Below are 13,359 nucleotides of genomic sequence, written 5' to 3'. Positions count from 1 at the left end.
TCTTGTCTCACTGTCTTTCACTTCCTGGAAATAAAGACTATTGGTCCTTCTTGCATTTTCCCATCTATAATTCTAGATTGATGCAATGCTGCTCCTAAACCTTCAAATGAGGCGTCAACATAAAGTTTGAAAGGCTGGCTAAAATCTGGTTGAAGTAGAAGTGGAGCACTGGTAATCATTTTTTTAATGTTTGACCATACTTCAACTCTCTCCTTTGTCATTTCAAAAGCTACAACTTTGCCAAACAGTTTATACAAACAACTTGAGATATTACCGTAGTCTTTCAAATAGTTCCAATAATAACTTGCAAAGCCTAAAAATGTCTGAAGTTCACTGACATTCTTTGGGCATGGTTTTTCCAATACTGCGGAGACTCTATTTTGATCAATTGCAATCCATAAGCCTGATACCAAATGGCCTAACGCTTTGACACTGTCAAACCCAAAATGGCTCTTCTTAAGAGATATTGTCATTCCCATTTTCTTAACTTTCTGAAGGATCCGCTCAATTCCACGGACATGATCTTCCCAGTTTGTGTGAAAGACAATAATGTCATCTATGTATATTATCACCCATCCTTCTCGCAATTCTTGAGAGAACTCTAAATCCATCATTCTTTGGAAAAAGGCTGGTGCATTCTTGATACCAAAAGGCATCCTCAAATATTCAAATATACCTAAATGACAAATTATCCTTAAGAATTGTCTACTATCTAATGCTACAATATTCTGATGAAAACCTTTCATTACGTCCATAACAGTGATATATATTGCTTTACCAAGATTGGTCAGCGCATACTCAATTCTAGGTAATGGGTATCTGTCTGGAACTGTGTATGTATTCAACGCTCTAAAATCTCCACATAAACGAGATTTACCATTATGCCATGCAATGATAATGGGTGTGGTGATGTCTACTTCTTCATCCTCACCTACCTTTCTGATAACTCCAAGTTTCAGCAATTCATCCAAGTGTTTTTCAATTTCTACCCTATTCCGCGGGCTAGCTGGATATGCTGCTTTCCTCAAAATAGGAGGATATGGCTTATCAATATTTAGTTGTATATGTACCGGATGATTCTTAATTTCACCCAATGGTGAATTCCCTAAGCCAAACTCTTCTGCATGTTGGATGATGAACGCAACAAATTTATTTCTTTGTGCCTCACTCAGTTTTGGAGAGAATGTTGCTTCTTTCAAACCCTCTTCAATTTTCTGTTTCAGCACAGGGTTTGATGCTACCTGTTCAACTTCTGGCTGATCATGACTCACTCTAAGGCCAGATAAGATTGGTCTCTGAAGTGGTAACGCAAATTTCTTCTTCCTTACATCATTACCTATTGTAAAGTATTTTTCTCGACTATGAAAAATGTCAATGCCGTACGCTCCTAGGTAGTCATCCCCTAGTATAAAGTACTTTGTATGAGAATTTTCCATTACTACAAACTCTGCGTCTATTCTCACACCTCCTTGCTTATGCGGAAAAACTGCTTTCAGATTGATAACTCCTAAAGGAAACAAACTCCCACCACAACCTGAAAATTTCATGTTATCATTACAAGGCATCAATTTGAGCCTCCAGTTGGGGACAATAGTTGACACATATGAACTCCCCACCACTGAGCAAGATGCTCCACTGTCAAGTAGCATCTCCGCATCAGTGCCTTCAACAATTACTCTTGTAAGACTATGAAATCCTAGTGTGTGCGCTTTCCCTGAGGATGGCTTTGATTTCAACAGTTTTGCGTCAGTGATATGTTGTACACCGTCTTTACTATGCCCTAGTGTTGGCACATCAGCATCTGCCTGAAGCTGCTCAATGTCTACATCCGTGCAAAAGTTGCTCTCAATGACGTCAACCGGAGCTTCTTCTTTTTCTCCAAACAGATCCTCCTCTTCGGATTCTGCATATTCTACAAAGTCCATACTGACCGGCTCTACATCTTGATCATTAGTATCTTCAATCTCTACCTGGTTCACAGCCTTACTTTTACCTTTACAGGTTTTCCATACATGGGTTGGATCTGTACTTCCACAACCATGACACGCTTTATGATTTTTTCTTTCCGTGTTGCTTGTTACAGGTCTATCCTTACTACCCAAAGCAACAGCTGGTTCAACTTGTCTTGGAATAAAAGTCCTACGCGTGTTGGCTTGCTGATTACTTCTTCTATCTAACATGTTCCTACATATGTCTTCAAAAACCAGCAAGAAGTCTGTCCATCTTGCCGGCTCACGCATTTTACTGCCGACCCATATACGTATTGTGCCCGGTAGTTGCCACGTGATTTTCTCAACAAGCTCTTCTTGTGTAATATTTGGTTGGAAAGCTTGAACTCTCTGTTTCTGCTTACTTGCCCATTTAACACAATCAGTATTTGGTCTAAGTACAAATGTATCAGATAAATACAATTTTTGCATACGGTTCTTCCAAGCTTGGTTTCCAAACCTTTCTTGAATGGCAATCTTCCATTCCGCCCATGTTTGTAGATCATCCTCTTTTGAGAAGTCTATGAACCATTGTCTGGCTACTCCTTGGAATACAATCCCTAATTTTGCAATAATAAGCTCATCGGGCATGCGCAGCTTACTTGACATTCTATCTACCCAGTCAATGAATTCCTGGTGGTTGTACTCCCCTTCACCGTCAAAGGTGGGCCAATCTTTAGGCTGCGAGTATTCTTTCCGTAGATCTTTTTTCAAATTTGCTTGGTACTCTGCTGATTCACTGTCTTGCTTAACATGTAGAGTTTGTGTATGCTCTCGTTGTTCAAGCGCTTGGATCTGTTCCTTGATACCACTAAGCATTTGGTGCACATTGCGCTCCGGAGGTGTTCCGCTTTGCTCGGAATCTACTTCTGTATCCTTCTTCAAAAGGCTGGTTCTTCCAGAATCAATTTTAACAGGACCGCTGATAATTCTTTCACCTTTTGAGAGTGAATTGACATTATTTTTAATTATCAATACTTCTGTGAGAATTTTTTCTCTCTGAATCTTTCCGTCTTCATTCATCTCTCTGAGATATTGTTCCAAAATATCTAATCTAGAGTGCAATATCTTTTCGGACTGGAGGTTCTGTTCCACTAAATCAGTGTTGCTGATTCCTGAGTCTAATTTGTCACTAATTTTTTCAAAGAATTTATTAAACTGGTCATCCAGTTTTTCCTCGAGTTTTCTCTCTATAATGCTATCAATGTTACTATCATAAGGAACATTGATATTTCTCTTTGTTTCAAAAAATTGATCAAGTCTCATATCAATTTTATCTTCAATTTTAGTACTCAGGACCTCACCCAACTCTCTCACTGACTTGCTATCTAGGCTCACATTTTGAAGGCTCAGTAAATCTAAAAGCTCTCTGTGTCTACTCTCATTTTCTCGGACAGAAGAACTTTGTTGCATTTCTAAGTGCTCTAAAAGATCAATCATAATTTTTCTGAGATCTTTGATTTCAGGTCCCACACGCTTATACAACTCTTTGAAATTTTTATTGATAGAGGAAATACAATCTTGATAATACCTTATACCTTCTTCATCTTGTTGCATCTTATTGGATACCCGATCTATATGATCATTCATCACATCAGTCCATGGTCCTACTAAATGATTCTCAAGAACTGTTGTGAATAAACTTACTAGATGGTCATCATTTGAGTTTAATGATGAGGATGGTGGTTGCTGGGCCCATCTCTCTTCGCTAGGAACTTGCCCATAGCGATTTGAGCCCTCACCACAGCGTCCGAGTCCGAGATGTTCGATCTGCGACGCACGTTGCGTTGGAAGTGATTGGATCGAGGGCGCTTGTTGAATTGACTCGCTCGGGCTTGCTTTTCTTGCTGAGTTAGCTCTCGAAAGCTGTTCGGGTCGAGCCAGTGTGGTCGCCAGCTTTGAGTACCCGCTCGGAGCCACTTGCCTATCTCCTGAGTGATCAAGGCCTCGTGATAGTGGTACTTGCTGGTTAGTATGTTCCATACTTTCCTGCTCTCGTAGACTGTGCTGGTACAAATCGATCGACCGTCCGGGTGATCGATTCCGAGAGCTCTGGCTCCTTCCCAGCGCTCGTACTGAGCTCGCAAGGCGTTCCACTGGAACACTATGTCCGGGTGGATCGCTTGGGGCTGTACTAACACGTGAGGGACCTACAATGGTCAAATCAGCAAGGGATCGAAGGGGTGTAGATGTCATAGGCCAATAAGCCTTACCTCTGGCTGGTGGTCGGCCACGACCCCTGGTTCCAAGTGGTTCGCTTGAGCGATTGGTCGGTCGTGCTCGATCACCATCGGTGGCGGGGTTGGCTGTTTCGGCTCTTCGGCGTGATTCACTACGTGTCGAAGGTCGCGAAGACATGACGATGACAAAATAAACAACAACAAAAATAGGATCCCAGTATATCCACCCCCCTATTTTGGTCCACGCACCCCCTTAAAAGCTTAAGTGGTTTTGGTCAAGCCTTAGGCCAAATTTGACAAAGTGCCTCAAACCTTGGGATCGACTCCCCAGGAACAAGGGATCAGTTGGAACGTTGGTTTTGGTAGGCCCGATTTTCAATGAAAAAAGCGACGATATTTGCATTTGCATGCTTCACAATGATGTTCAAATCATTGACAAGTTTTATGCTCACAGGGAATTGTTGGCAAGAAGGACTCACAAAAATATCAATCTCAATCAGAGAATCATGCCGAGCAGTGAGATAGACAATGATCTATGTACATACATGTGTTTTAAATAGATTTGAGAAAATTCTCTAGAAGGCTCTGATTGTGTTAAGAGATTGTGTTTTCATAAGTCGGGTGAATTGAAAAGTGAAGTTTTTTTTTGGTTTGGCACGAAACGATCCCAAAGTTAGATCGATTACTTAGAGATGAATGTATGTAATTGAAAAAGTCATCTAATGCAAGTTATAGACCTTCAGTTAGCATAAAAACATGAAAAGCGTCAAGTTTTGTATTTTTGAACCGATCTAAATCATCTATGTAGGATGTCATTTTCATGAAGTCTGGCTTGTTGACGTTGAAGGGCGAAGTGGGCATGTGGTTCGATTGTGACCGGTACCAGTCTGGTGACAAACTCCGCATCTATTACCGTTTGTTTGTTTGTTGTATCGCTCAAAATTTGAGTCGATGCGTTTGTTTTTGTTCAAAGCTCCTCGAGGTCTGCCACGTGTCTTGATTGGTGCTGGCTCAATGACAGCGGGGGATGGAGTTTCAAGGACTTGAACCAGACTTTCCTCAACAAGTCGCTGTTGATGAGGAGGTAAGATTTGATGTCGGTCCTTGATGTTCTGTAGAATATCATCCAGCCCGGCTGATTGGCGCTCGAGACGATCTGGTACAGTTCGTTCCAGATGCCAGTGTACATGAAAGTGCTCCGGAGAAAGCTGACCACCCGAGTTGACAAGCTGCTTTATAAAATGAGAACAAGGGAGTCCCATTGAGGTGGAAAATACATATGAGCAGGATGATGAGTTGTCCAACGAGTGTGATTTTTGATATTGTTTGAAGACCTGTGTCGGATCAGATGGAGAGATGAGTGATCAGTGGATGGCGACTAAAAAAACTGATTGGGGTGAGATTTGACAGTTAATTACCTCTAGTAATGCGTACTGAGAAATATGTCGATTGACACGATCCCAAAACTTTGTTCTCAGTTGTGTCAATATATGAGTGCGATCAACATCAATTTTGTGAAAGATGCGGTTGCGTTGTTGTTGACAAGCTAGTAATAGCTTTCTGTAGACTGTTTCCAAGTCGCCATTTGTGTTAGGTATCCAGCCTTTGACGTTGGCATGTCCTCCCTCGATTCGAGATGTGACTGTATGACCGAAATGTGGAACATTCTTGGTCCAAGCAAGTACAAATTTTTCTTTATGTCCAATCCAAGTTTTACAGATATAGTCGTAAGCTTTGGTAGGGATAGTGGTTTTGAGTTTTGCTAGATTCTGATCGAAGATGTCTGGGGTTATTGAATTGCATAACTCGTTCCACTGAACCTCAAACTTTTCCCAGTCCGGGGTTGAGAAGTAGGTCTTGATATTTGATAAGATGTTGTTCTCGATGTGCCACTTGCAAAGCAAGTTTTTTGAATCGGGAAAGACTTCGTTGATTGCATTCATGAGTGCTAGCTCTTGATCGGTGACTACAGCTTTGGATGTTAGAATTTGTGGTCCGTAGCAATCCCTCAACTGATTCAAAGCCCATACATAATTTTCTTTACTTTCACTTTGCATGAAACAGAAGCCTAAAGACAAAGACTGGTGGGTTGAAGAGGCACCCATGATGTGTAGGAGCGGAAACTTGGCTCTAAATCAAGAAAGGAGTTTAAGAGTAAGTGGAATTTCTTTGTTAGACGGCTTGGAGAAATTAACATTACTGGTTTGTATTGTAAGTTGAATCCATCAATAGAATGTCAGTTGTGCCAAATTCCTCGGCCGCCGATACACAGACAGTTGGTGCATAGAATAATCGCAGCAATTGGCCGTCATCATTTTGTACGTATCGGTGGAAGACATTCGTTGTTTGAAGGGTATCTAGCAGGACTTCGAGTGATGAACGTCCTTGCATTATTTCACTACACTTTCTTTTCTTTATGTTATAGATGTCCTGTGCGGTGCTGAGGTTGCTAGGGTCGGAAGCCTTCAGTGTACTCAATATTACTCGTGGAGGTGCCCCACCACGATCCATTGCTAGGATGTTCTCGTGTTGCGTCTCCGTCAGCCTTTGTTCAGCGGGTATTTCAGAGAGTGTTGTTGAGCGTTCGTGGTTATGTGTATTGTTCATTATTTTGATCGTCCACTGAAGACCTTCAATGCGTAACAGCTGAGCATACCACTCACAACCTAGTAGATGACTTGATGTCATGCGAACTCTGGTGTCCAACTGTTTTTGTTTACCACTATGAGCGCAGACCAAGCGAATTTTTCAAACACGTTTTTGAGAATCCGTCTTTGAACCAGCCTTCTTGAGAGAGTATCCAGCATTCTTAGCACACATCCGTATTGCACTTTCAGCTTCCTCTAAAGATGGATAGGCTTCGAGTAGACCACTGAAATCCATTGAGAGACTGTGTTGGTGGTGAGAAAAGCTGAAGGGACTAAGAAGTGTGTGAAGATTTATGTGGACCTGGTACGGTACACTGGGGCAGGACAGATTGAGTTGTGTGGCTTAAGGCTTGACCAAAACCACTTAAGCTTTTAAGGGGGTGCGTGGACCAAAATAGGGGGGTGGATATACTGGGATCCAAAAAATAAAATAAAATAAAACAAAAAGATTTAGAACAGGTTGGATAACAAAACAAACTGAACACAGCTTACTCAAGTCTGGAAAGTTCAAGTAGGCGTGTATGTAGCTTTGAGGTGGAGGACAAGTATCTTCTGGTTCAAATCGTCTAGCTAAAGGAGTCGGTTCCGATACAATAGATCGTCCATCGATCGAGTGTAAACTGGGTCCGATGGCTGGGTTACTGACTGGTGAGTGGATTGTGCTGATCGGCGAGTATTTGGCAGCTTCAGAGTCGATATCGTGAATTCGATCGACTAAGTCTTGTAACAAGTCTTGTTGTTGGTTGTTCTCTATAGAAGACACTTGAAGCACAAGAAAGAAGAAAAGATAAAAACAAAAATTTGATTAGAATCAAGAAAAATCGAGAATTATACAATTCTTGACTCGACAGATATAGAAGAATAAGTAACTGACTTGTTACTTATTCTGATTGTATTACTGGGTTAGATACGCTCCGTCAAGATCTAGGAAAGCACTCAAAAGAATAAAAATAAAAATTATTAGACCAATGATCTTTACAAGTTTATAATGAGAAAACGAGATGAAATAAAATGGAGTAAAACTGAACACGTAGGATTTTCAACTTCAGATGGCTGGATACAATCAATGTAATTGAAGTTTGGGGACACTGCTGAAGGCCTATAACCAATGGATTTTTATACCTTCGAATCAGAAAATAGGGTGCTTTTGTTAAAGTCCCTAAAACAAACAATATGCTGATAAAATTCAAAGCAATACGCTGAATCAATTCTGATGATATCACTTTCTCAATTGATGTGAAAGGAAAAATACAAATATAAATCACTTACTCGAAAACTTGTTCTTGCAGAACTAGTATTGATAAGTCCGATGTTTGAAAGAAAACTTGTTGTTGATAGCTGAAGTCTAAAAAATAACTGAAAACTTGAATTGAAAAGTGCTTGCTATCAACTGTTTTTTTAATTATCAGAAAGGAAAACTTGGAAAAGAACACTATATGCAGTTAATTTCCACTTACTAAATAAAAGTGTTAACTAGAGTTCCTTCTCAAGTTTTGATCTTTGATGTAATAGGGTTGTTGATTGAATTTATGATGTTATTGTATCGGCTCACCAACCGTTGTGGTGTTTGTGGGATCTTTGGGTGGGGAAAGGGAAACTGACGCAGGTATACTACCCGGTGCTGGAAATAACCCTTGTGACAGTTGAAAGCCCTGTCAATCAGTCTGACAGTTGGATCCTTTGTACTTGTAATTCACACAACAATTATAATTGCACGTATTCTTTCACTATGTTTAGTGTGATAGATTCAGATTACACACCTCTTCTTTTATTGTGATATAAAATTATATGTATGCAGTTGGCTACTACGTGGGAGTATTAACCTTAACTTACTTTCTTCCTTAGCCAACTTGTAAAGATCAGATATTACTATTTCAATTAAATTTTCTAATAGTGATATTTTAAAAATTTATTTTAAATTAAAAAAATTGGGGTGTCAAGAAAAAATGTAAACTGAAGAGGCCTTTTTTTTTGAAAGAGAATGTGATCTCAACAAAAAAAAACAGAGGAGGCAATTGTGATCTTAAATGAATAAAATCAAAATCCTCTAATTCAAAGGTGATGCGCACTACTGATATTAGTCAAAACGGTATGAAAAGGAATTCTATTTTTTTTTTTATTTTGATTTTTGTATGATTGAGAAAAACAATTAAATTATGAGAATTAGGATGATTGAGGAACAAAAACACCGATGAGGCCCCCAAGTTGTGAGGGGTACGCGTCTGTTAGGCGTACTCTTCACTGAGAAATGTGTAGGTGAAGGGAAAACTGGTCTTCAATTGGTACACCCAAGTGAAGACTACAGTTAGTTGACCTCTGAGAAGAGGGTTTAAGGGAATAAAGGGGAAGGAAAGGGCTATTACGCGTAAATACGCTAAAACCTCGTGAGACTGCGAGGGGCAGGCTTTACACTTTGGTAAACCAAAGATCCTGAGGCTACTTTAGACTCCTGGTGAGGGAGGAAGCTTTACTGCTTTATGGTTTATTTCTAGAGACGTTTATGGCCCAGGGCTCGTAGAAATCAATACCAAGGGTGTTCAGCAATGGAACCCGTAATGCTCAAAGATGGTCTTTTAGACTACACAACTAATCACGTACTCAAAGATCCTCTCAATAGGATTTCAAGTATAATGTGATTCTGATGTTGTGGTGTGTGAAAAGATGGGGGATGAATCAAGGGAAGAAGGGGGGTTTATATATTCACAGGTCAAGCGTCAACTTGTGGTTGGCGTGTGATTCTTGTCTCACTTGTGGTTGGCGCTTGGGTTAGGTTTGCTACGTATTTAATACATTACGTACATGTGTTTATGTGGCTCTTGACACTGAGCCGTGAGATGTACTTATGGATTTATACAATAATATAATATTACATATGTAACTGTTAGCCCGTGGTCGTGTAATCAGGGCTCAGGGCTGACAGCGCTGTTGACCAAGAGAATCATCCTCAGTATCAGAGCAACATGCTGCTTCTGGCAGGAGATCTATAAAGTCTTGGAGGAATTGTTTGACAGTGGATTTACGGTATATAAAGAGCTGTAGACTGTTTCAGTATGGCCATCACAACTTGATAGGTTGCCAAAAGGACTAGGATACTTACATCTCGTCGCTTCCTACTGCGCTCCCGCTGTGCAATCTTTTCCGGAGAGGCAAACTCATTCTTCCAGTCTTCAATTCGCCCAATGACCCATCGAGTAACAATACCAATATAGATAACTTCCTTCTCCCATTCGACATCCAGTCCAAACTTTTGAAAAGCAGATGCCCTCCTGGCAAACATCCAATGCTTCACGGTCAAAAAAATCATCACTTGATTCCATGCAGTGTCTTCACCTCCCTGAGCTTCCCAATCAAAAGTAAAAGGTCCTACGATTTGGTGGTTGGCCATATCAGTGTGCAGAAGAGCCTTGAAAACACTCCAGTCCAATGGATTTGGGTGATTGTCGGAGCTGTAGTTGACAAAGACTGAGGTGTCGGTCAGGATGTCTTCCTGTGTTAGAGGTGTGAGTGACATCAGCTGATCATCAGTTGGCGGGTTGGGGAAATGTGGGTGATTCCTCGTGTGGCCAAGCAGGTAACGTGTGAACTTGGCAAAAGATTTACAGGTGGGGGAGTTTGATGTTGGAAGTATCTTGGCAAATGAGCGGTTTTTGGCCTTTCAACCTTTTGGTGCGGCACCATTGGGCCAAGCTGGGGCAGAGTTTTGTGATGTGGACACTGAGTAGAATGGAACCACGTCAATTTGAGGGGTTGAGGAGATGAGGAATGGGGAAATTTATACCCATGGTTCTAATTCAATAATCACAGTTGTGAACTTATTTCTGTCAAAACTATAATTGAATGATTGAGAGTGGCAACCTCGAAAATCCAAAAGTATGTTGAGAGTTAGTTGAGTGAAATGTGGTCAAGGTTGAGGTTGAGTTACGTGAACTGTGGCAGACTGGATTCTCCGCAAAGTAACTCCTTAAAAGGGAAACTTCCATGTATGGCTGTCACAGATTGTGAAATCTGATTTTCACAACACAGGTGACACAAGGAACTCATACTCAAAAAAAATGTTGGGAAAACTATCCTAATTTCAATGGTAACAAAAACAACAAATTATATAAGATAAGAGCAGCTGTTCAGGAGGAAGAAAACGCCATGGAGTTGCTTTTCCCAAGCTTTGTCTTCAAAATATCAATGGCCAACTTAAGGTCAACTTTGGTGTCTGACAACTCCAAACTGTCAATTGTAATCTCATCTATCCCTTCGGTGAGTATTTCTGGCTTGATGAGGCATCTGGGAAGAGTCTTGGGAGGAAGTTGATCTTCCGGATCAGGAACATTTGGCGAATATCCTCCTCTGGACTGGAAAAATTCTTTCAGTCTATCCTTTTGTTTTTTGGTGCTCTCCCTTTTGGGAGCTGCATCATCAGCCAGTTTGATCAATTCATCAAGCTGGGGGGTCCGCCAGTTGAGCTTGACCTTCCTAAACTTCCCAGGCTTCTCTGGGTCCATTTCAGTCTCAGAATGAACCTCTTGAGAGTTTAGCAGGACTTTGAGTGGACCGGTGAAGTGACAAAAGTAGGGCTCTACTGCTGCAGCCCGTTTTTCACAGAGCTGCACATGCACATGTCAGTATGGGTGCTTTAGAGAGTGGCAACAGTGAAAGGGGATATAATAGTTACCTTCTTCCTAATGGCTTTCAAAGCAGTTTTCTCCCTCTCCGTAAGTTTTTGGCGGACAAGCTTGTCACTTCCTCCTTCTGTAGACACCAACTTCTTTTCCTTTGCCTCATCGCAGAAGACTCTGCGCTTATTCGAGACCCAGCGTGAAAGTATTTCTCTAGTTTCGAGGGGAATATTGAGGCTGCTGTCGATTGGGAATCCGGAAGGTACACCTCGAGCATTGTAACAATCTAACCAGCTAGTAATTAAGTTGTCTAACATAGCCATGTTCCAAGGAGTTTTAGGAGGACTCGTCCATTGGAAAGTGATGCGAGAGAAGCCACAGCCAGCAAATTTAGCTTCAGCACATCCTAAGCGAGTGGCATCGTAGGTGGTAATCGAGGCAGTAGCATGAGCCACTCGGGAGATAAATTTAGGAGGGGGAAAAGCCTGGTTAAACATGAGAACAGCTTCTTTTGACACCATAATCCTCATTTGATGCTTGACAGATTCATTTGCTGAGGGGTTATTTTTGAAGCGCTCGTCCATCTTTTGTTGAATGTTGACATCCAGATATTTTGTCCTTGTGTCAGAATAGTTGGCCCACTGTTCAACCTCTTCAGGAGTTGGTTCGTCAGGAAGGTGGCGTGCCAGGAGGACAGCAGCAGAGATGTTAGGAGATGACCGGGTGCTGGATTGACGAGGAAGACCAAGTAAAGCCCTAGCCCACTCTTGAACAGCAGAGGTCAGGCCTACAAGCTTGAGACTATCTGTGGGCTCTTTCCGGGCACGCATTTCCTCAGCATCAGTTTTGCGCTGTTGTTGTCTACGCTTTGCTTCCCTCTCCTTGGCAATCTGAACAGCAACAGCTTGCTCAAAATTAAGTCCAGGCTCTTCCTCTGGATGGTCTATGAGGGTGGATGTGATTGCAAGAAATATGTCAGTTTGATCCTCAGTCTTACATGAAATGGAGACATGTCTGTACTGACTATCAAGCTGATCCATGATGGGATCCCTTTCAGGCACTGCAGGCCCACTGTTGGTCCCCCCACTGTTGGTACCTGGATCAGCTGGATGATATGGATGGAATTAGTTGATGTACAAGGTTAATATGCAAGGTTATGATGCATGAAGATACCTGAGGTTCCTTCCATTGCTTTGCGTTTGGGAATTTTGGCAAGGTTTCGTGAAAAAATGTATTCAAGTTGGATAATCAGACTCAGAAGTTGAAATTGTGAAGATGAGGAGTTATTGATCCAATTTGAGTTGAGAAAGTGAATAGCAGAAAATAAAATTCAGATGGAGAAGTTGAATGTTGATGGTTGGGAGCAGGATTGAGTTGCAGCAACCATCAACTGGTTTTGTTGAGGGTTGAAATTGTTCCCTTTGTCTTGCAAATTGTTTGGGAAAATCCAAGTGGGTCTCATTTGGATTTGCCCAAATAGCATAGAGTGGCAAAAACCTGAAGGAGGCCAGTGTGTTGCTCATGGTAGCACTGGCTGCATGTAGGCCTAGTAGGAAACAATTTCAAAGGCTGGTATTCTTTGAGTAATTCAATAGATTCCTCTCAACACTTGAGTATGAAGAAAGCGAAATTGGTTCCAGGACAACAAAACAATTGCTACATTCTGATCAAGCAAACAAAATTGAAGCTGCTGAATGAAATTGGGAAACAAATCTAATCTTTGGTGGGTGATCACCTGGCCAATGCTATCCGTGTTGCTCCTAATTTCATTCATCTTTGCTAATTTAACGGTTCAGAAAGATTGATGTTGCCAAAAAACACTGCAAATTTGCATATAATGTATATGGACCTAATTTTTCCCTAGCCCTGACCATGTTATAAAGAAATGAATTTTGCTCAATTGGCCTCTGTACCAAGTTCCATGTTGCAATTG

At 41.3% G+C, this 13,359-nt stretch overlaps 1 protein-coding gene across 1 annotated transcript; it reads right to left on the bottom strand.

Moving 5' to 3' along the window:
* Nucleotides 1-10,937: 10,937 nt before the first annotated feature.
* On the bottom strand, nt 10,938-12,466 carry MELLADRAFT_70053 (uncharacterized protein; the record flags this gene model as incomplete). Its single annotated transcript, XM_007419318.1, has 3 exons — nt 10,938-11,414; nt 11,483-11,601; nt 11,830-12,466. The coding sequence occupies 3 exons, from the start codon at nt 12,464-12,466 to the stop codon at nt 10,938-10,940; spliced, it is 1,233 nt and encodes a 410-aa protein (XP_007419380.1).
* Between the last annotated feature and the right edge of the window lie 893 nt (nt 12,467-13,359).

This window comes from Melampsora larici-populina (assembly GCF_000204055.1).
Source record: "Melampsora larici-populina 98AG31 unplaced genomic scaffold MELLAscaffold_159, whole genome shotgun sequence".
Classification (NCBI taxonomy): domain Eukaryota; kingdom Fungi; phylum Basidiomycota; class Pucciniomycetes; order Pucciniales; family Melampsoraceae; genus Melampsora; species Melampsora laricis-populina.
Note: the sequence above shows the minus strand (reverse complement) of the source record. Positions and strands in the feature narration are given on the sequence as shown.